This window comes from Pseudophryne corroboree, chromosome 1 (genome assembly GCF_028390025.1).
Source record: "Pseudophryne corroboree isolate aPseCor3 chromosome 1, aPseCor3.hap2, whole genome shotgun sequence".
Lineage (NCBI taxonomy): Eukaryota > Metazoa > Chordata > Amphibia > Anura > Myobatrachidae > Pseudophryne > Pseudophryne corroboree.
Window position 1 is genome coordinate 655045345 of NC_086444.1, and position 21263 is coordinate 655066607.

At 47.1% G+C, this 21263-nt stretch overlaps 1 protein-coding gene across 1 annotated transcript in view; it reads right to left on the reverse strand.

Moving 5' to 3' along the window:
• Positions 1-21263, reverse strand: part of FBXO10 (F-box protein 10) — a 287024-nt gene that overhangs the window by 24402 nt on the left and 241359 nt on the right. Inside the window, exon 9 of the mRNA XM_063914662.1 lies at positions 19985-20260. Coding sequence (XP_063770732.1) covers positions 19985-20260 — 276 coding nt within the window. The remainder of the gene's footprint in view (positions 1-19984; positions 20261-21263) is intronic.

Below are 21263 nucleotides of genomic sequence, written 5' to 3' on the forward strand. Positions count from 1 at the left end.
CAGAATCTTAAAAGTGAGTGTAGAGATCACTTTTCGGGGATGAACATCTTGTCGACTGAGAAAGTCTGCTTCCCGGTTGAAGACTCCCACAATGAATATTGCGGAGATGACCAGACGATGGAGTTCTGCCCAGGCAAGAATCCAAGTTACTTCCAGCATCGCTGCGAGTGCCGCCTTATGGATTTATAAAAGCCACAGCCATGGCGTTGTCTGACTGGATTTGTGCCGGAAAACCCTGTAGAAGGTCCTGAGCCATGTAAAGGGCCCAGTACACTGCCCGATGTTACAGAACATTGATCAGGAGATCCCTTTCCATCAGAGACCAGCAACCCTGAAAGGAGTGACACCCTGTGATAGCTCCCCACCTGCTGGAGGCGGGTGTCCATGGTGAGAAGTGTCCAGTGTGGAATCCAGAATGATTGCCCCTTGTCCAGGTTTTATGTGGTAGCCACCATGAGAGAGACTCCTGAACATCCAGCAGTAGTGTCATAGTCTGAGATTTGATTTGCTGTGGTAGACCATTCCATTTGACAAGTATCAGGCGTTGTAAAGGCCTGTAATGAAATTGGGCGTATTCCCACGATGACGAAGACGGATACCATGGAGCCTAGGGTCTGTATTGCTGAATGGACCAAGACCCGGTGACTGAAGTAGGTTGTGGATGCGCAACTGCAATGCCACAATCCAGAAGTGCTCGAGGTGGAACATCCTCTGATACAGGATGAGAATGGATTTGGCCCAGTTGATTTGCCATCCATGGCTCGGTAGAAATTACATTGTCACCTGTATGTACCGGTTCACCACCTCTGGAGACTGTGCCGAAGAAGGAGTTCGTCCAAGTAAGGGAGTATTCGAACTGCCGTCGCAGATTGGCCGCCATTAGCTTGGTGAACACCCTGGCAGCTGTGGGCCTTGAATTGGAAATGCTGACATAGGAGAGCAAAGCGGAGATATTGCTGATGACAGGGTGCTATAGGTACATGTAGGTACGCATCCTGAATATCCAGGGAGACCATATAATCCCCAGGCTGCATAGCCAGAACAATGGATTCAAGAGAGGCCCCTTGTGGATCTTGGGTACCTTGAGATACAGTACTTGTTCAGCAACTTCAGATTCAGAATGGGATCGTATGACCAATTTGGTTTCTGAACTAAAAAGAGTGTAGAATAGATCCCATGACCCTCTTGAGGTTGTTGAACAGGGATAATGACCACCAACTGTAGTAAGGAGTGAATAACACCCTTCACCACCTGTGCTTTGCCAGGATCTGTCGATAGAGTGGTAGTAAAGTAATGTTTGGGAGGACACTTCAGGAAGGAAAGAACGTACCCGCGAGAGACCACTTCTTGGACCCAGGCGTCTGTTGTGATGTGATGCCATTTTTGGACGAACTGAAGAAGTCAAGCTAAAGGGTTTATCCACTGGCTTGGTAGTTGGATGTCTAGCAGCCCAAGCCTGCTTGGCTTTGGGTTTGGAGGCCTTGCAGTGCAAAACAATCGTGGAAACTGACTTTTGGCCTTGCCCTGTGGATGAAAGGATGAAGTTCGAGGCCACAGAGGAAGCCAAAGGCAGGTGAGCAGTCTTAGAGGTTGCCATGATACTGACAATCTTGTCCAGTTCCAGTCCAAACAGGAAATCGCCTGTGTACAGCAGGGCTTTCTTGGCGTCCGAACCATGAGCGGAGCTACACAATGCTGCGAGCTGCAATGGAAACAGCCGAAGCTTTAGAGGGTAACAGAACAGTATCCAGAGTTGCGCTCAGTAATGTAATAGGCCGTATCCCTGATGTTAGCTTGGTAGGTTCAGACGTGAAACTTTGTTCAAGGTTATCGGCCCAAGTCTCCATGACTTTAGCCACCCAGGCAGTAGCCTAGCCGATCTATCTGGCTGTTGCTCCTGTAAGGGAATACAAAGATTTGAGCACACATCCAGTTGTCTACCCGGTAGTTCCTTAAGGATGGAACTTTTAATTAAATGTGTCACATGAGCATCCACCATAGGTGGATTTTCCCACTTTGCACAATCAGCTGTGGGTAACTGGTAAAAGAAGCTGAGCCTTTTAGGAACCATAAATTTCTTAGTAAGCATTTTCCATGCCTCATTTCTAGCCTCTAAGAAGTAATCCAAGTGTGAAAACTTAGCTACCACTATCTTCTGCTAATTGAGCAGAGGATCCTTAGTCAGAGGGGTCGGGTCCGCGTCTTTGAGTTAAAGGGAGCATTTGATTGCCCTAATTAACGCAGCCACATTAAATTTGTATTGGGTCTCCTCTTCCCCTTAGGGGGATTGTGCATCCGAAATCTCAGCTTCTTAAGAATCAGAGAGGGGTGTAGACTGCGAGGAAGGCCTAGTACGGTTAGTGGCAGTCAGTGTACCCTGACCTTGTGCCATGTTGTGAAATGCAGCAGAGGAAGCAGCCAAACTCTGTATAGAGTTAGAGAATGAGTCCAACCATGGCAAGCTGTGCACAGAAAATCCTGTGATAAATCCTGGAGGTAAAGCCTCCATGTTACAGGTACTACAAGCTACCAGAGTAGGTGCCCCTGTCTGCTTAGCTTTGTTTTTGTTAGACATAACTGCAAGGAGTGCACATACACAATATGGTAATGTTCAGCGTGTAACGGAACAGTATGTGAGAATAGGCTCACTCAAATACAATATATTGTAATGTGTGGCAAAGTAAGCCCAATCCATACCAGTATTCAAGGGTCACTTAGTGAGAGGAAAAAAGATAGCGAATGCAGTTATAATGTACAGAGTGAAAGAGAGAGAAAAAACAAGCAGCTGCACTAGCATAAGTCACATACAAAGCAGAAAGGTAAATTTAAATGCAATGGGCACTGATATCAACTACTAAGCCATGTGGAGGAGGCTGGTAGGATGCAGCACTGTGTACAACCTGACTGTGAGGAGAGGTACATAGGGAGACTCAGCTCAACGCTCTTGTGAAGGAGGATGAGGGAGAAGCAGCCCAGGGCGGGAAGACTGCAGTGGAATGGTGTCCTGGGCTGGGGGAGGGGAAGTTGAGGAAGCACTGACCTTCCCTCTGCTGACTTCTACCAACGGTACTCCTGGCCTGCAATAGGATCCCCAGCGCCAGTATACATTAAGCCCTTGTGATCTAGTGTGGCCGCAGGACGCGTAATGGTTGGGGAGCACGTCAGCGCCGCCGGTCCGTCTCCCGGGACCGACTGCATATTGACTAAGCATCTCTCTGGTTCCGCAAGCAGGAACCCGCCTTACCCGTCCCCAATGTGTCTGGTGCAGTCCTGGGTGTCCCCTGTGCCTCTGCTAGTGGAAGGGTGCAGGGGTCTCGCCGAAATCACCGACCCACTTGGGGTGTCACGGCCTGGTTCGAGTTGTTGGAGCATCAGCGCTGGCGTCCTCTGGACTGCCAGGCGCTGAATGCTCAATAAAAGTAAAAATGAAAAGAACAATTATAAAAATCTAAAGTATGGGCTGCAGATTTGCAGCCCCTGTTCAGTGGTGACCAGTTCCAGCTGCCACCGGAAAAAAAAAATGAAGTGCCTAAGCATGGGGGCGGGGTATGAGGGGAGAGGAGCCCAGTGCATCCTGGGAGGCTCAAAAGCTTTGCTGTTCGTTGCCAGTCCTGGTATCAACAGCCATACCCAAGGTTAACCCTTTGGAGACCATGGACCCCGAAGAAGAAAATAAGAATTTACTTACCGATAATTCTATTTCTCGTAGTCCGTAGTGGATGCTGGGAACTCCGTAAGGACCATGGGGAATAGCGGCTCCGCAGGAGACTGGGCACAAAAGTAAAGCTTTAGGACTACCTGGTGTGCACTGGCTCCTCCCCCTATGACCCTCCTCCAAGCCTCAGTTAGGATACTGTGCCCGGACGAGCGTACACAATAAGGAAGGATTTTGAATCCCGGGTAAGACTCATACCAGCCACACCAATCACACCGTATAACTTGTGATCTGAACCCAGTTAACAGTATGATAACAGAGGAGCCTCTAGAAAAGATGGCTCACTACAACAATAACCCGATTTAGTTAACAATAACTATGTACAAGTATTGCAGACAATCCGCACTTGGGATGGGCGCCCAGCATCCACTACGGACTACGAGAAATAGAATTATCGGTAAGTAAATTCTTATTTTCTCTGACGTCCTAGTGGATGCTGGGAACTCCGTAAGGACCATGGGGATTATACCAAAGCTCCCAAACGGGCGGGAGAGTGCGGATGACTCTGCAGCACCGAATGAGAGAACTCCAGGTCCTCCTCAGCCAGGGTATCAAATTTGTAGAATTTAGCAAACGTGTTTGCCCCTGACCAAGTAGCTGCTCGGCAAAGTTGTAAAGCCGAGACCCCTCGGGCAGCCGCCCAAGATGAGCCCACTTTCCGTGTGGAATGGGCTTTTACAGATTTTGGCTGTGACAGGCCTGCCACAGAATGTGCAAGCTGAATTGTACTACAAATCCAACGAGCAATAGTCTGCTTAGAAGCAGGAGCACCCAGCTTGTTGGGTGCATACAGGATAAACAGCGAGTCAGATTTTCTGACTCCAGCCGTCCTGGAAACATATATTTTCAGGGCCCTGACAACGTCTAGCAACTTGGAGTCCTCCAAGTCCCTAGTAGCCGCAGGCACCACAATAGGTTGGTTCAGGTGAAACGCTGAAACCACCTTAGGGAGAAACCGAGGACGAGTCCTCAATTCCGCCCTGTCCGTATGGAAAATCAGATAAGGGCTTTTACAGAATAAAGCCGCCAATTCTGACACGCGCCTGGCCCAGGCCAGGGCCAACATCTTTAAGTGGTTCAAACCAATGTGACTTTTGGAACCCAAAAACTACATTGAGATCCCAAGGTGCCACTGGAGGCACAAAAGGAGGCTGTATATGCAGTACCCCTTTTACAAACGTCTGCACTTCAGGGACTGAAGCTAGTTCTTTCTGGAAGAAAATTGACAGGGCCGAAATTTTAACCTTAATGGACCCCAATTTCAGGCCCATAGACACTCCTGTTTGCAGGAAATGTAGGAATCGACCCAGTTGAAATTCCTCCGTCGGGCCTTATTGGCCTCGCACCACGCAACATATTTTCGCCAAAAGCGGTGATAATGTTTTGCGGTTACATCCTTCCTGGCTTTGATCAGGATAGAGATGACTTCATCCGGAATGCCTTTTTCCTTCAGGATCCGGCGTTCAACCGCCATGCAGTCAAACGCAGCCGCGGTAAGTCTTGGAACAGACAGGGTCCTTGCTGGAGCAGGTCCCTTCTTAGAGGTAGAGGCCACGGATCCTCCGTGAGCCTCTCTTGAAGTTCCGGGTACCAAGTCCTTCTTGGCCAATCCGGAGCCACGAATATAGTGCTTACTCCTCTCCATCTTATAATTCTCAGTACCTTGGGTATGAGAGGCAGAGGAGGGAACACATACCCTGACTGGTACACCCACGGTGTTACCAGAGCGTCTACAGCTATTGCCTGAGGGTCCCTTGACCTGGCGCAATACCTGTCGAGTTTTTTGTTGAGGCGGGACGCCATCATGTCCACCTTTGGTTTTTCCCAACGGTTTATAAACATGTGGAAGACTTCTGGGTGAAGTCCCCATTCTCCCGGGTGGAGGTCGTGTCTGCTGAGGAAGTCTGCTTCCCAGTTGTCCACTCCCGGAATGAATACTGCTGACAGTGCTATCACATGATTTTCCGCCCAGCGAAGAATCCTTGCAGCTTCTGCCATTGACTGCTTCTTGTGCCACCCTGTCTGTTTACGTGGGTGACTGCCGTGATGTTGTCCGACTGGATCAACCCGGCTGACCTTGAAGCAGAGGTCTTGCTAAGCTTAGAGCATTGTAAATGGCTCTTAGCACCAGGATATTTATGTGAAGTGATGTCTCCAGGCTTGACCATAAGCCCTGGAAATTCCTTCCCTGTGTGACTGCTCCCCAGCCTCGCAGGCTGGCATCCGTGGTCACCAGGACCCAGTCCTGAATGCCGAATCTGCGGCCCTCTAGAAGATGAGCACTCTGCAACCACCACAGGAGGGACACCCTTGTCCTTGGTGACCGGGTTATCCGCTGATGCATCTGAAGATGCAACCCCGACCATTTGTCCAGCAGGTCCCACTGGAAAGTTCTTGCGTGGAATCTGCCGAATGGGCTTGCTTCGTAGGAAGCCACCATTTTTCCCAGAACCCTTGTGCATTGATGCACTGAGACTTGGCTCGGTTTTAGGAGGTTCCTGACTAACTCGGATAACTCCCTGGCTTTCTCCTCCGGGAGAAACACCTTTTTCTGGACTGTGTCCAGAATCATCCCTAGGAACAGAAGACGAGTCGTCGGAACCAGCTGCGATTTTGGAATATTGAGAATCCAACCGTGCTGTCGCAACACTACCTGAGATAGTGCTACACCGACCTCCAACTGTTCCCTGGATCTTACCCTTATCAGGAGATCGTCCAAGTAAGGGATAACTAAAACTCCCTTCCTTCGAAGGAGTATCATCATTTCGGCCATTACCTTGGTAAAGACCCGGGGTGCCGTGGACCATCCAACGGCAGCGTCTGAAACTGATAGTGACAGTTCTGTACCACAAACCTGAGGTACCCTTAGTGAGAAGGGTAAATTGGGACATGAAGGTAAGCATCCTTGATGTCCAGAGACACCATGTAGTCCCCTTCTCTTGAATTTGAACCTCTGTATGTAAGTGTTCAAAGATTTTAGATTTAAAATCGGTCTCACCGAGCCGTCCGGCTTCGGTACCACAACAGTGTGGAATAATACCCCTTTCCCTGTTGCAGGAGGGGTACCTTGATTATCACCTGCTGGGAATACAGCTTGTGAATGGCTTCCAAAACTGCCTCCCTGTCTGCTTTTAAAGCCCCAGCGTCATGCTGAGGGCTTGGCAGAGGCGGGAGAGGGCTTCTGTTCCTGGGAACTGGCTGATTTCTGCAGCCTTTTTCCTCTCCCTCTGTCACGGGGCAGAAATGAGGAACCTTTTGCCCACTTGCCCTTATGGGAACGAAAGGACTGCGCCTGATAATACGGCGTCTTCTTATGTTGAGAGGCGACCTGGGGTAAAAAAGTGGATTTCCCAGCTGTTGCCGTGGCCACCAGGTCTGAAAGACCGACCCCAAATAACTCCTCCCCTTTTATAAGGCAATACTTCCATATGCCATTTGGAATCCGCATCACCTGACCACTGTCGTGTCCATAACCCTCTTCTGGCAGAAATGGACAGCGCACTTACTCTTGATGCCAGTCGGCAAATATCCCGCTGTGCATCACACATATATAGAAATGCATCTTTTAAATGCTCTATAGGCAATAATATACTGTCCCTATCTAGGGTATCAATATTTTCAGTCAGGGAATCCGACCACGCCAACCCAGCACTGCACATCCAGGCTGAGGCGATTGCTGGTCGCAGTATAACACCAGTATGTTGTGTAAATACATTTTAGGATACCCTCCTGCTTTCTATCAGCAGGATCCTTAAGGGCGGCCATCTCAGGAGAGGATAGAGCCCCTGTTTTGACAAGCGTGTGAGCGCTTTATCCACCCTAGGGGGTGTTTCCCAACGCACCCTAACCTCTGGCGGGAAAGGATATAATGCCAATAACTGTTTAGAAATTATCAGTTTTTTTATCGGGGGAAACCCACGCTTCATCACACACCTCATTTAATTTCTCAGATTCAGGAAAACTACAGGTAGTTTTTCCTCACCGAACATAATACCCCTATTGGTGGTACTCGTATTATCAGAAATGTGTAAAAACATTTTTCATTGCCTCAATCATGTAACGTGTGGCCCTACTGGAAGTCATATTTGTCTCTTCACCGTCGACACTGGAGTCAGTATCCGTGTCGGCGTCTGTATTTGCCATCTGAGGTAACGGGCGCTTTAGAGCCCTTGACGGCCTATGAGACGTCTGGACAGGCACAAGCTGAGTAGCCGGCTGTCTCATGTCAATCACTGTCTTTTGTAAAGAGCTGACACTGTCATGTAATTCCTTCCAACAGTTCATCCACTCAGGTGTCGACCCCCTAGGGGGTGACATCCCTATTACAGGCAATTTGCTCCGCCTCCACATCATTTTCCTCCTCATACATGTCGACACAAACGTACCGACACACAGCACACACACAGGGAATGCTCTGATAGAGGACAAGACCCCACTAGCCCTTTGGGGAGACAGAGGGAGAGTTTGCCAGCACACACCAGAGCGCTATATATATACAGGGATAACCTTATATAAGTGTTTTTCCCCTTATAGCTGCTGTATTGTTTATACTGCGCCTAATTAGTGCCCCCCTCTCTTTTTTAACCCTTTCTGTAGTGTAGTGACTGCAGGGGAGAGCCAGGGAGCTTCCCTCCAACGGAGCTGTGAGGGAAAATGGCGCCAGTGTGCTGAGGAGATAGGTTCCGCCCCCTTCTCTGCGGCCTTTTCTCCCGTTTTTCAGTGTAATCTGGCAGGGGTTAAAATTCATCCATATAGCCCTGGGGGCTATATGTGATGTATTTTCGCCAGCCAAGGTGTTTTTATTGCTGCTCAGGGCGCCCCCCCCTAGCGCCCTGCACCCTCAGTGACCGAAGTGTGAAGTGTGCTGAGGAGCAATGGCGCACAGCTGCAGTGCTTTGCGCTACCTTGGTGAAGACAGGATGTCTTCTGCCGCCGATTTTCCGGACCTCTTCTTGCTTCTGGCTCTGTAAGGGGGCCGGCGGCGCGGCTCTGGGACCGGACTCCATGGCTGGGCCTGTGTTCGATCCCTCTGGAGCTAATGGTGTCCAGTAGCCTAAGAAGCCCAATCCACTCTGCACGCAGGTGAGTTCGCTTCTTCTCCCCTTAGTCCCTCGATGCAGTGAGCCTGTTGCCAGCAGGTCTCACTGAAAATAAAAAACCTAAAACTAAACTTTTCACTAAGCAGCTCAGTAGAGCCCCTAGTGTGCACCCTTCTCGTTCGGGCACAAAAATCTAACTGAGGCTTGAAGGAGGGTCATAGGGGGAGGAGCCAGTGCACACCAGGTAGTCCTAAAGCTTTACTTTTGTGCCCAGTCTCCTGCGGAGCCGCTATTCCCCATGGTCCTTACGGAGTTCCCAGCATCCACTAGGACATCAGAGAAAATGGTATTACATAAAGAAAGGGGAGTTCAACTAGTATATTTGGAGTATTGCTATTTTCAGTTCAGGATTACACTATTGTATTTCTCATCTTGCTTTAATGGTGACAGAGACCTCTCTTTCACGCACCCTTTACCACTGATTAGAGTGAAGAGAAAGAAAGAACCCTTTCAATTACTGTTTTTTACTTATAATAGTAGAGTGTAATTTTTCAGCTGAAAATCTCTCTTGTTATAAGCCTACAATATCACACTATTGTCAGTTTTCCTCTTTTGTGTGAGAGGATATAGGAAACATAAATGAAGGAAGGTAGATAACAAAAAGAAGATGATTATGCAGGAGGTACAGCACAAAGCTTATTTTAAGCACTGCCATCTGCATGCCACACCGAATGCTACAGAGGTTTAGCATACCAACTGATACTCCAGTGTGCACTAAGCTGGACTGTAACATCAGACTGGACAGACATGCAGCCACACTTAAAGAAGAGGGTACAGAAAGAAAGCACTTAAAAATAATGCTTCCTTTGCTGTCATGTCCTGTGTCTGTATTTTAACATGGGTTCATTTGCAGGCCTTGAGGAGGGTTGAACCTCCTTGAATGGGTTTCCGGTCTTTAGGTCGACCGCACTTAGGTCAACAGCCATTAGGTCGACCACTATTGGTCCACATGCATTATGTCGACATGAACTAGGTCGACATGAGTTTTTCACAATTCTTTTTCATTTTTTGAATTTTCTCATACTTTACAATCCACGGAGACTACAATTGGGAACGGTAACCTTCCCGAAGCATGGTGATCGAAGCGAGCCATGCGAGGGGACACGGTGCACTAATCGGGGTTCCCGGTCACTTTACGAAGAAAACGTCACCATTTTAAAAAAAACCTCAAGTTGACCTTTTGTCATGTCGACCTAATGCTTGTGTCGACCTATTTCAGGTGTCGACTTAGTCACTGTCGACCAATAGTGGTCGACCTAGTGACTGTCGACCCTATGTACCACACCCCTTGAATGATTTAAATACACTTGCTATCCTGATATGCTTTTCTACTTTCTCTTATGTTATCTACTGTATTTATCTTTTCCTTTAATATTTAAAAACCTCCAGAGTTTATCTGGGTTTTTTTTGTTCTTTAATCTCTTTTGTCATTGCTGTGCTATTCATGCTTTTGAATTATGTTTGAATGGTTTTATACTGCCCCATCCAGTAACTGTATTTTTGTTCCTTTAGTTTCCCTTCTTGCTCTTTGTTTCAGTTTTATATTTAATTAGGTTATTTTCTTTATTATTTTTCAAGTTTCTTTGCTACCCCTTTAATCCTGGGTTGGATAAATCATGGCCTTAGGGTTCATGGGAATAGTTGCCCCATGTTTTTTGTGTTGGGGTGGGGTGGTTAGCTAGTGTAGTAGTCGGGGGGAGGTTTTGTTTGGGGATCCAGGTATAACGCAAGTTGGGGGTATGGTTATACAGGGTGGGGCCACCTGGAGGTGGTAGTTCATTATTAGATTCTGTTGTCCATCTTTTGGGGACAGTGGTCAGTATGTATTTTGTTAGTTTAACACAATTTTTCTGATATTTGTTTGCTACATGCCTGACTTGCAAATGCAGGTTGACCTTAGAGCGACATGGTGTGGCATTAGGTGCCTGGGTATAGCTGTATTGCACTGATCTTTTTTTCAAAGCTGAAATCATATTCAATACAAGGATATCCCCTATACTCCTGGTTTTGTGTTATATGTGCCTGAATGGCGCCTTCAAGCACCTGCTTCACTATTGCGATAATGTATAGGGTATATGTACTGTAAAGGTTTTTTGCACTACAGATGTGGTTGTTCTTGCTATTGCCGTTGTTAACTTTTGACAATATGCTAATTTGGGTAGAATAGTCCTGGGGCTTACTTTACATTGATGTCCTTCCTGCTACCAGCGGCTTATGGTTAAGTACTATCTCTTGGTACTATTGTCCGTTTGGAAGCTGACCGGCTTTGGAGATCCTCCGGTGCACCTTGCTATAGGTGCCTCCTCGCAACTGTGACTGAGACCTACAACGGGGGCCGTCCACGGATAATAAACGGATATACTCCTGGCTGTGAGTATAAAGTGGACAATCTTGCAAATATGGCCTATTAGCACAGTGAGAGTGGATGAAAAAGGTCTTTGATACAGATACCGGAGCATAAGCATTCAAAGCATCTGGCCGTTCAGCGGCAGTAATTAACGGAGTGGAAGCCTGCTGTTATCAGATACATAAGGAGATCTCTATTATTAAGTGGAAAATACTTACAGCTGAATTGAAACAGCAGGCATTAAATTGTTCTTAAATTGGACTGCACACTGTTCGGGACTTTTTAAATTGAAAATAAGGTTATACCAAGCGCTACAAATTTGGACATAGCACTAGTGTCCATTTAAAATTTGATCCGCTGCAGCAGGGGAAAATTTTAATTGATTGTTTATTCAATTTTATATGTACATGTGTTTATCTGATTTTTTAATATATATATAATAAATCTGAGCTATAAAGCTATATGCGCTCTCTGATAATCTATTATTATCCTTTGTGCTGTTTTTTGTGCGGACAGGTCAGTACTGTCCAGTTGAGAGCTGCTTATTTTAGCACATATGACCCATATTGTATAAGCTAGGGGGTGGCGACGCGCTGGAATTATCTGTTTCTTGTAATTTGGGTAGAAGCTAACCTGAGCATAGGGACACCCACTGCCGTCTCTTTATTCCTGTCTGACAGCGTACAACTGCTGAAACATCGGTACCATCATTGTAGATTGGGTCATCATGTAGATTGTGAGTGCCTCTGAAGACACGCAGGCTGAGCTACTGTCCTGGAATGGAGAGGGCTCTCCAGTAGCAAGTGAGAGTGCAACTGCTACAAGAATTTATGCATGCCAAGAAAATGCAGTCTGAGCGGCCATGACATGACTGCATTTACCTAGCCACCCCCAAACGCTCTCTTCCTGTCACTCGCTTTGTGACTAATCCCTCGTTGCAACAAACATTGCAATTCAATCAATGCGATGTGCGAACTGCGGCTCAAACACATGCGCAGTATGAAAACATCGACTGACTTGCGTGCAATGCAGCTTTGTGACCACATCTGAATATGGCTCTATGTGAGTTACTATTTGTCTGCTTTTATCTCCTTGTTGTGTACCTACCCCAGTTTCCTTCTTATATCGCTCCTTATACAGTACTGCCTAATAAATATGCTGTGTTTTTGCGTCCATGTCTTCCAATGAGTCGCTCTTTTACTGCTACAGTATATTTCCAGGTTTGTTTTTCTGTCTAGAGTAACCCCCTCCCGCAGCACCTGGGGATTGTTACCAGCTTGATTAGAGCAGTTTTCCACTATTTATTGCAGTTCAGAGAGGCATAGATGGAGCCAGCATTAGGAGGGCATGCTGGGTCCTGTGGTGCCATTTGGAGGATACAGGGGTGCCTCCAGGTAAACTAGCTCTCAATCTGGATATGTTCTGTATGTGCCATTATCATGTGGCCATACATTAAGCAATTGTATGACCCATAGTGGATGATGTTATTATTATTATGCTGTGTATGGGTTTGGGGAGTGGTACCCCCCGGGTCTGGTGGGGCTGGGCCACCTTGGGGTAGCATGCCATATTATTTATTTAGCACTTATGTAACACTCCTATTTTTTCACTAACATTACTCTTTTGAGTATTTTATTAACACCCTTATTTTTGTAGCACTTTCTAACCCATAGCTTCTGCTTCTTTCTTAACACATATTAACACTTTAGTATTTCAATGGTGTGCTGCCCTGGGGTGGTCGGGCCTGAGCCGACTTTGTGGGGTCCAAGCCCTGGACCTATGCTTAGATAGGGACCTCCAGTAATAGAGCAGCCGTGAAGTGGCCTGGAGGCTTATCATATCTTTTGCAAAACATATGTAACGAAGAGCTCTAAATTTCCTATTATTACATAGTATATAGCTCTTCTTACTAACAGCCAGCAGAGTGCGTGGGAAAAATCCCTTTTGTATTTCTTGTCTAGAGTAACCCCCTCCCGCAGCACCTGGGGATTGTTACCAGCTTGATTAGAGCAGTTTTCCACTATTTATTGCAGTTCAGAGAGGCATAGATGGAGCCAGCATTAGGAGGGCATGCTGGGTCCTGTGGTGCCATTTGGAGGATACAGGGGTGCCTCCAGGTAAACTAGCTCTCAATCTGGATATGTTCTGTATGTGCCATTATCATGTGGCCATACATTAAGCAATTGTATGACCCATAGTGGATGATGTTATTATTATTATGCTGTGTATGGGTTTGGGGAGTGGTACCCCCCGGGTCTGGTGGGGCTGGGCCACCTTGGGGTAGCATGCCATATTATTTATTTAGCACTTATGTAACACTCCTATTTTTTCACTAACATTACTCTTTTGAGTATTTTATTAACACCCTTATTTTTGTAGCACTTTCTAACCCATAGCTTCTGCTTCTTTCTTAACACATATTAACACTTTAGTATTTCAATGGTGTGCTGCCCTGGGGTGGTCGGGCCTGAGCCGACTTTGTGGGGTCCAAGCCCTGGACCTATGCTTAGATAGGGACCTCCAGTAATAGAGCAGCCGTGAAGTGGCCTGGAGGCTTATCATATCTTTTGCAAAACATATGTAACGAAGAGCTCTAAATTTCCTATTATTACATAGTATATAGCTCTTCTTACTAACAGCCAGCAGAGTGCGTGGGAAAAATCCCTTTTGTATTTCTTGTCTAGAGTAACCCCCTCCCGCAGCACCTGGGGATTGTTACCAGCTTGATTAGAGCAGTTTTCCACTATTTATTCTTGTTTTTCTGTTTTGTCACATTCCTCACCCATTACTTTTTCTATTTGTTTTTCTCTGACGTCCTAGTGGATGCTGGGGACTCCGTAAGGACCATAGGGAATAGACGGCTCCGCAGGAGACTGGGCACATCTAAAGAAAGATTTAGGACTATCTGGTGTGCACTGGCTCCTCCCCCTATGACCCTCCTCCAAGCCTCAGTTAGATTTCTGTGCCCGGCTGAGCTGGATGCACACTAGGGGCTCTCCTGAGCTCCTAGAAGAAAGTATAGTTTAGGTTTTTTATTTTCAGTGAGACCTGCTGGCAACAGGCTCACTGCAACGAGGGACTAAGGGGAGAAGAAGCGAACCTACCTAAGTGGTGGTAGCTTGGGCTTCTTAGGCTACTGGACACCATTAGCTCCAGAGGGATCGAACACAGGACCCGACCTCGTCGTCCGTTCACGGAGCCGCGCCGCCGTCCCCCTTACAGAGCCAGAAACAAGAAGGTGGTCCGGAAAATCGGCGGCTGAAGACTTCTGTCTTCTCCAAGGTAGCGCACAGCACTGCAGCTGAGCGCCATTGCTCCTCATGCACACCACAGACTGCGGTCACTGATGGGTGCAGGGCGCCCTGAGCAGCAATAATAACACCTTGGCTGGCAAAACTAACACCATATATAGCCCCAGAGGCTATATAGGTGTATATTAACCCATGCCAGAAACGATAAAATAGCGGGAGAAAGCCCGCCGAAAAAGGGGCGGAGCCAACTCCCTCAGCACACTGGCGCCATTATTCCCTCACAGCTTCGCTGGAAGGAAGCTCCCTGGCTCTCCCCTGCAGTCCTACACTACAGAAAGGGTAAAAAAGAGAGGGGGGGCACAATTTAGGCGCAGTATATATATATATAATATATAGGCAGCTATAGGGGAAAACACTCTGTATAGTGATATCCCTGTGTTATATAGCGCCCTGGTGTGTGCTGGCATACTCTCCCTCTGTCTCCCCAAAGGGCTTTGTGGGGTCCTGTCCTCTGTAAGAGCATTCCCTGTGTGTCTGCTGTGTGTCGGTACTGCTGTGTCGACATGTATGATGAGGATAATGATGTGGAGGCGGAGCAAATGCCTGTGAATGTGATGTCACCCCCTGCGGGGTCGACACCAGTGTGGATGGACTTATGGAAGGAATTACGTGACAGTGTCAGCTCCTTACATAAAAGGTTTGACGACATAGGACAGCCGGCTACTCAGCTTGTGCCTGTCCAAGCGTCTCAAATGTCATCAGGGGCTATAAAACGCCCGCTACCTCAGATGACAGATATGGATGTCGACACGGATACCGACTCCAGTGTCGACGATGATGAGACGAGTGTACCCTCCAATAGATCCACCCGTTATATGATTGAGGCTATGAAAAATGTATTACACATTTCTGATGATACCCCAGGTACCACAAAAAAGGGTATTATGTTTGGTGAGAAAAAACTACCAGTAGTTTTTCCTGCATCTGACGAATTAAATGAGGTGTGTGAGGAGGCGTGGTCTTCCCCAGATAAGAAATTGATCATTTCTAAACGGTTAATGGCTGCGTACCCTTTCCCGCCAGAGGATAGGTCACGCTGGGAAACACCCCCTAGGGTAGATAAAGCGCTGACACGCTTATCAAAGAAGGTGGCACTACCGTCTCCGGATACGGCCGCCCTAAAAGAACCTGCTGATAGAAAGCAGGAAAGTACCCTAAAAGCTATATACACACACACTGGCATTATATTGAGACCCGCTATTGCATCAGCTTGGATGTGCAGTGCTGCTGCTGCGTGGTCAGACTCCCTGTCGGAAAACATTGATACCATGGATAGGGACAATATTTTGCTAACGATTGACCATATTAAAGACGCGGTCTTATACATGCGTGATGCACAGAGGGATATTTGCCGGCTGGCATCAAAAATAAGCGCTATGTCCATTGCCGCCAGACGGGGGTTATGGACTAGGCAATGGTCAGGTGATGCCGACTCCAAGCGGCACATGGAAGTTTTACCCTATAAAGGGGTGGAACTTTTTGGGGAAGGTCTTTCAGACCTCGTTTCCACAGCTACTGCTGGGAAATCGACTTTTTTGCCACAGGCTACCCCACAGCAAAAGAAAGCACCGTATTATCAGGTACAGTCCTTTCGGCCCCAGAAAAATAAGCGGGCTAGAGGCTCATCCTTTCTGCCGAGGGGCAGAGGAAGGGGGAAAAAGCTGCAGCGCACAGCTAGTTCCCAGGAGCAGAAGTCCTCCCCTGCGTCCGGTAAGTCCACAGCATGACACTGGGGCTGCTCAGGCGGAATCGGGAACGGTGGGGGCGCGTCTCAGGTTTTTCAGCACACAGTGGGCTCTCTCACAAGTGGATCCCTGGGTCCTTCAAGTAGTATCTCAGGGGTACAGGCTGGAATTCGAGACGTCTCCCCCCCGCCGTTTCCTAAAATCTGCCTTGCCGGCAACTCCCTCTGCCAGGGAGGCAGTGTTGGTGGCTATTCAAAAACTGTATTCACAGAAAGTAATCGTCAAGGTACCCCTCCTTCAACAAGGAAAGGGTTACTACTCCACAATGTTTGTGGTACCGAAACCGGACGGTTCGGTGAGACCCATCTTAAATTTAAAAGCCTTGAACACTTATATCAAAAGGTTCAAGTTCAAGATGGAATCGCTCAGGGCGGTTATTGCGAGCCTGGAGGAGGGGGATTACATGGTATCCCTGGACATCAAGGATGCGTACCTGCATGTCCCCATTTACCCTCCGCACCAGGAGTACCTCAGATTTGTGGTACAGGACTGTCACTATCAGTTCCAGACGCTGCCGTTTGGGTTATCCACGGCACCGAGGGTCTTTACCAAGGTAATGGCCGAAATGATGATACTCCTTCGCAAGAAGGGAGTTTTAATTATCCCGTACTTGGACGATCTCCTGATAAAGGCGAGGTCCAAAGAACAGTTGATAGGGGGGGTGGCACTTTCTCAGGAAGTGCTACAACAGCACGGCTGGATTCTAAACATTCCAAAGTCACAGCTGGTCCCGACGACACGTCTTCTGTTCCTGGGAATGATTCTGGACACATACCAGAAAAGAGTGTTTCTTCCACTGGAAAAAGACGAGGAATTGTCATCTCTGGTCAGAGACATCCTAAAACCAGGAAAAGTGTCGGTACATCAATGCACACGAGTCCTGGGAAAAATGGTAGCTTCGTACGAAGCAATTCCATTCGGAAGGTTCCACACAAGGACGTTCCAGTGGGACCTGTTGGACAAATGGTCCGGGTCCCATCTCCAGATGCAACAGCGGATAACCCTATCGGCCAGAACCAGGGTGTCGCTGCTGTGGTGGCTGCAGAGGGCTCATCTACTAGAGGGCCGCAGATTCGGAATACAGGACTGGGTCCTGGTGACCACGGATGCCAGCCTTCGGGGCTGGGGGGGCAGTCACAAAGGGAAGAAATTTCCAGGGACTGTGGTCAAATCAGGAGATTTCTTTTCACATAAATATCCTGGAGCTAAGGGCCATTTACAATGCCCTAAGCCAGGCAAGACCCCTGCTTCAAAACCAGCCGGTACTGATCCAGTCAGACAACATCACGGCGGTCGCCCATGTAAACAGACAGGGTGGCACGAGAAGCAGGATGGCGATGGCAGAAGCCACAAGGATTCTCAGATGGGCAGAGAATCATGTGTTAGCACTGACGGCAGTGTTCATTCCGGGAGTGGACAACTGGGAAGCAGACTTCCTCAGCAGGCACGACCTCCACCCGGGAGAATGGGGACTTCATCCAGACGTTTTCCAAATGCTGGTCAACCGGTGGGAAAAACCACAGGTAGACATGATGGCGTCCCGCCTCAACAAGAAGTTGAAAAGATATTGCGCCCGATCAAGAGACCCTCAGGCGATAGCGGTGGACGCTCTAGTGACACCATGGGTGTACCAGTCGGTTTATGTGTTTCCTCCTCTACCTCTCATACCCAAGGTACTGAGAATAATAAGAAGGCGAGGAGTGAAAACCATACTCGTGGTTCCGGATTGACCAAGAAGAGCTTGGTACCCGAAACTTCAAGAGATGCTTACAGAGGACCCTTGGCCTCTGCCGCTCAGACAAGACCTGCTGCAGCAGGGACCCTGTCTGTTCCAAGACTTACCGCGGCTGCGTTTGACGGCATGGCGGTTGAACACCGGATCCTGAAGGAAAAGGGTATTCTGGAGGAAGTCATCCCTACCCTGATCAAAGCCAGGAAGGATGTCACCGCAAAACATTATCACCGCATTTGGCGAAAATATGTTGCTTGGTGTGAGGCCATGAAGGCCCCGACGGAGGAATTTCAACTGGGTCGATTCCTGCACTTCCTGCAAGCAGGGGTGACGTTGGGCCTCAAATTGGGGTCCATAAAGGTCCAGATTTCGGCTCTGTCGATTTTCTTCCAAAAAGAACTGGCTTCACTGCCCGAAGTTTAGACTTTTGTCAAAGGAGTTCTGCATATTCAGCCTCCTTTTGTGCCCCCAGTGGCACCTTGGGATCTCAATGTGGTTTTGGCATTCCTGAAATCACATTGGTTCGAACCACTTAAGACTGTGGATTTAAAATATCTCACGTGGAAAGTGGTCATGCTGTTGGCCTTGGCGTCGGCCAGGCGGGTTTCAGAATTGGCGGCTTTGTCTTGTAAAAGCCCTTATCTGATTTTCCATATGGATAGGGCAGAATTGAGGACTCGTCCTCAGTTTCTCCCAAAGGTGGTCTCAGCTTTTCACTTGAACCAACCTATTGTGGTGCCTGCGGCTACTAGGGACTTGGAGGATTCCAAGTTGCTGGACGTAGTCAGGGCCCTAAAAATTTATATTTCCAGGACGGCTGGAGTCAGAAAGACTGACTCGCTGGTTATCCTGTATGCACCCACCAAGCTGGGTGCTCCTGCTTCTAAGTCTATTGCGCGCTGGATTTGTAGCACTATTCAGCTGGCGCATTCTGCGGTAGGCTTACCGCAGCCTAAATCTGTAAAAGCCCATTCCACACGGAAGGTGGGCTCATCTTGGGCGGCTGCCCGAGGGGTCTCGGCTTTACAACTTTGCCGAGCTGCTACTTGGTCAGGGGCAAACACGTTTGCAAAATTCTACAAATTTGATACCCTGGCTGAGGAGGACCTGGAGTTCTCTCATTCGGTGCTGCAGAGTCATCCGCACTCTCCCGCCCGTTTGGGAGCTTTGGTATAATCCCCATGGTCCTTACGGAGTCCCCAGCATCCACTAGGACGTCAGAGAAAATAAGAATTTACTCACCGGTAATTCTATTTCTCGTAGTCCGTAGTGGATGCTGGGCGCCCATCCCAAGTGCGGATTGTCTGCAATACCTGTACATAGTTATTGTTACAAAAATCGGGTTTTGTTGTGAGCCATCTCTTCAGAGGCTCCAGTTGTTATCATACTGTTAACCGGGGTTCCTATCACGTGTTATATGGTGTGATTGGTGTGGCTGGTATGAGTCTTACCCGGGATTCAAAAATCCTTCCTTATTGTGTCAGCTCTTCCGGGCACAGTTCCTAACTGAGGCTTGGAGGAGGGTCATAGGGGGAGGAGCCAGTGCACACCAGATAGTCCTAAATCTTTCTTTAGATGTGCCCAGTCACCTGCGGAGCCGTCTATTCCCCATGGTCCTTACAGAGTCCCCAGCATCCACTACGGACTACGAGAAATAGAATTACCGGTGAGTAAATTCTTATTATTTTTATCTGTATCAGAATGTTACATGTTCATCCTTCTATATTTATACATTGGTCCTGACTCCCAATTGTATTCTGTAGTGTATTATTGTGGGTGTAAACTTAAAAAATTATAAATAAATGCAATTTAACAAAAAAATATAACAAGCATAAAAATTTTGTGGGGAATACAGAGCAATGGTTTACTGAATCATTTCATCCAGCTACAAAATGAAAATTTGTTGAACAAACATGTATTGTAAGTTACCAAAATACAAGGTCTTCAGAACTGAACAAAACAACATTAAACTCTTATCATAAACAAAGCACCAAATCATGCTCTTCATGGAAAAAGTAGCAATATACACATTTACCTCCATTGTGGTTAATACTGTTGGACTCAATAAGTGCCACATTAATTGGCCTCCGCGAGGAGAAGCGATCATCCTCGCTATCTAGATCATTTTCCCAGTTTGCAGCTTCTCCTTCATCATTGAAGTTTTCATTCCCAGCCTGGTTAGCAAGGTAGTCACTGGCATCATCTTTGCGGCAGAAGACAGCTACCCCATAGATACTGTTGTGCCCGATCTGGTTGCTGGTGATGTGGGGAAGACTGGATGACATGATCCACACGCCACAGCCTTTATTACCTAAAAAGTAACAGTGCATATTATCGTCTGTTTGTTGTAAATAACAAATCACACATATTCTGAAATACTGCACTCTAAACCATTTTTTACATTTGCTCCCAAGTACCCCTAAGAGATGACATTTTAAGTCCTTCCTTAATACAGTTGAAACACTCTTGTGTAGGTCACTAATTATCCTTACTCTACCCAGAGATGGAAATATTCAAAACATGACCTCTGATGGTTAGTTAAGGAATACTGCCACAGGCTAATTGACAAGACACAGTATCCAATGAAAAGAGAGATTGAAAGAATGAGGACTCCCAGCTCTTGACAATAGGTTGTACTAAAGAAATAACCTTTCATTTTTCCAACATCACGTGAAAATGTCTTAGTTGGAGGATACATGACTGTTAACCCTAAATTTAAAAGGGAATTACTAAACGATATTTAGGAATACTAGTGCAACTGAAATTTTTTTTGTTGCCTATAGCAACCAATTTGATGTTCATTTAAATTTTCTAAACTGCACCAGAATAATTAGCTACAATATGGCAGGATGCCATGGTCATCACCAGGGCTGTGGAGTTGGCGTAATTCTGGGTGGAGTTCAAGTCAGTAGAAGTGTACAACGTCAAAATAAAAACTTAACATCAATATAATTACCCAAAACAATAAAGTTTTGTTCAAAACAGTAAAAAAAAAAATGTATGGAAATTTAATATTACTAATTACGATAATGTACATTAATATACATTTGCTATTTATGAAGAAGTCAGAGTGGCATAGTAGTAAAATATGGGAGTCATTAGTGATGTGTCTATTATGGGCACAGAGTGTGCAGTGCACACTCTGCACCCACAACCGACCATTGTGCCTCCTATGCGGTGCATCAGTACCCTATGTTTCTGCAATGTCATCGCTAGTGATGTGTTCAGAGAGATGATGCAACACAGGAACTAGCAAAGGCTGTGGCACTGTGCCAGACACAGAATAAAACTGTAAGGACTGTCATGGAACTATA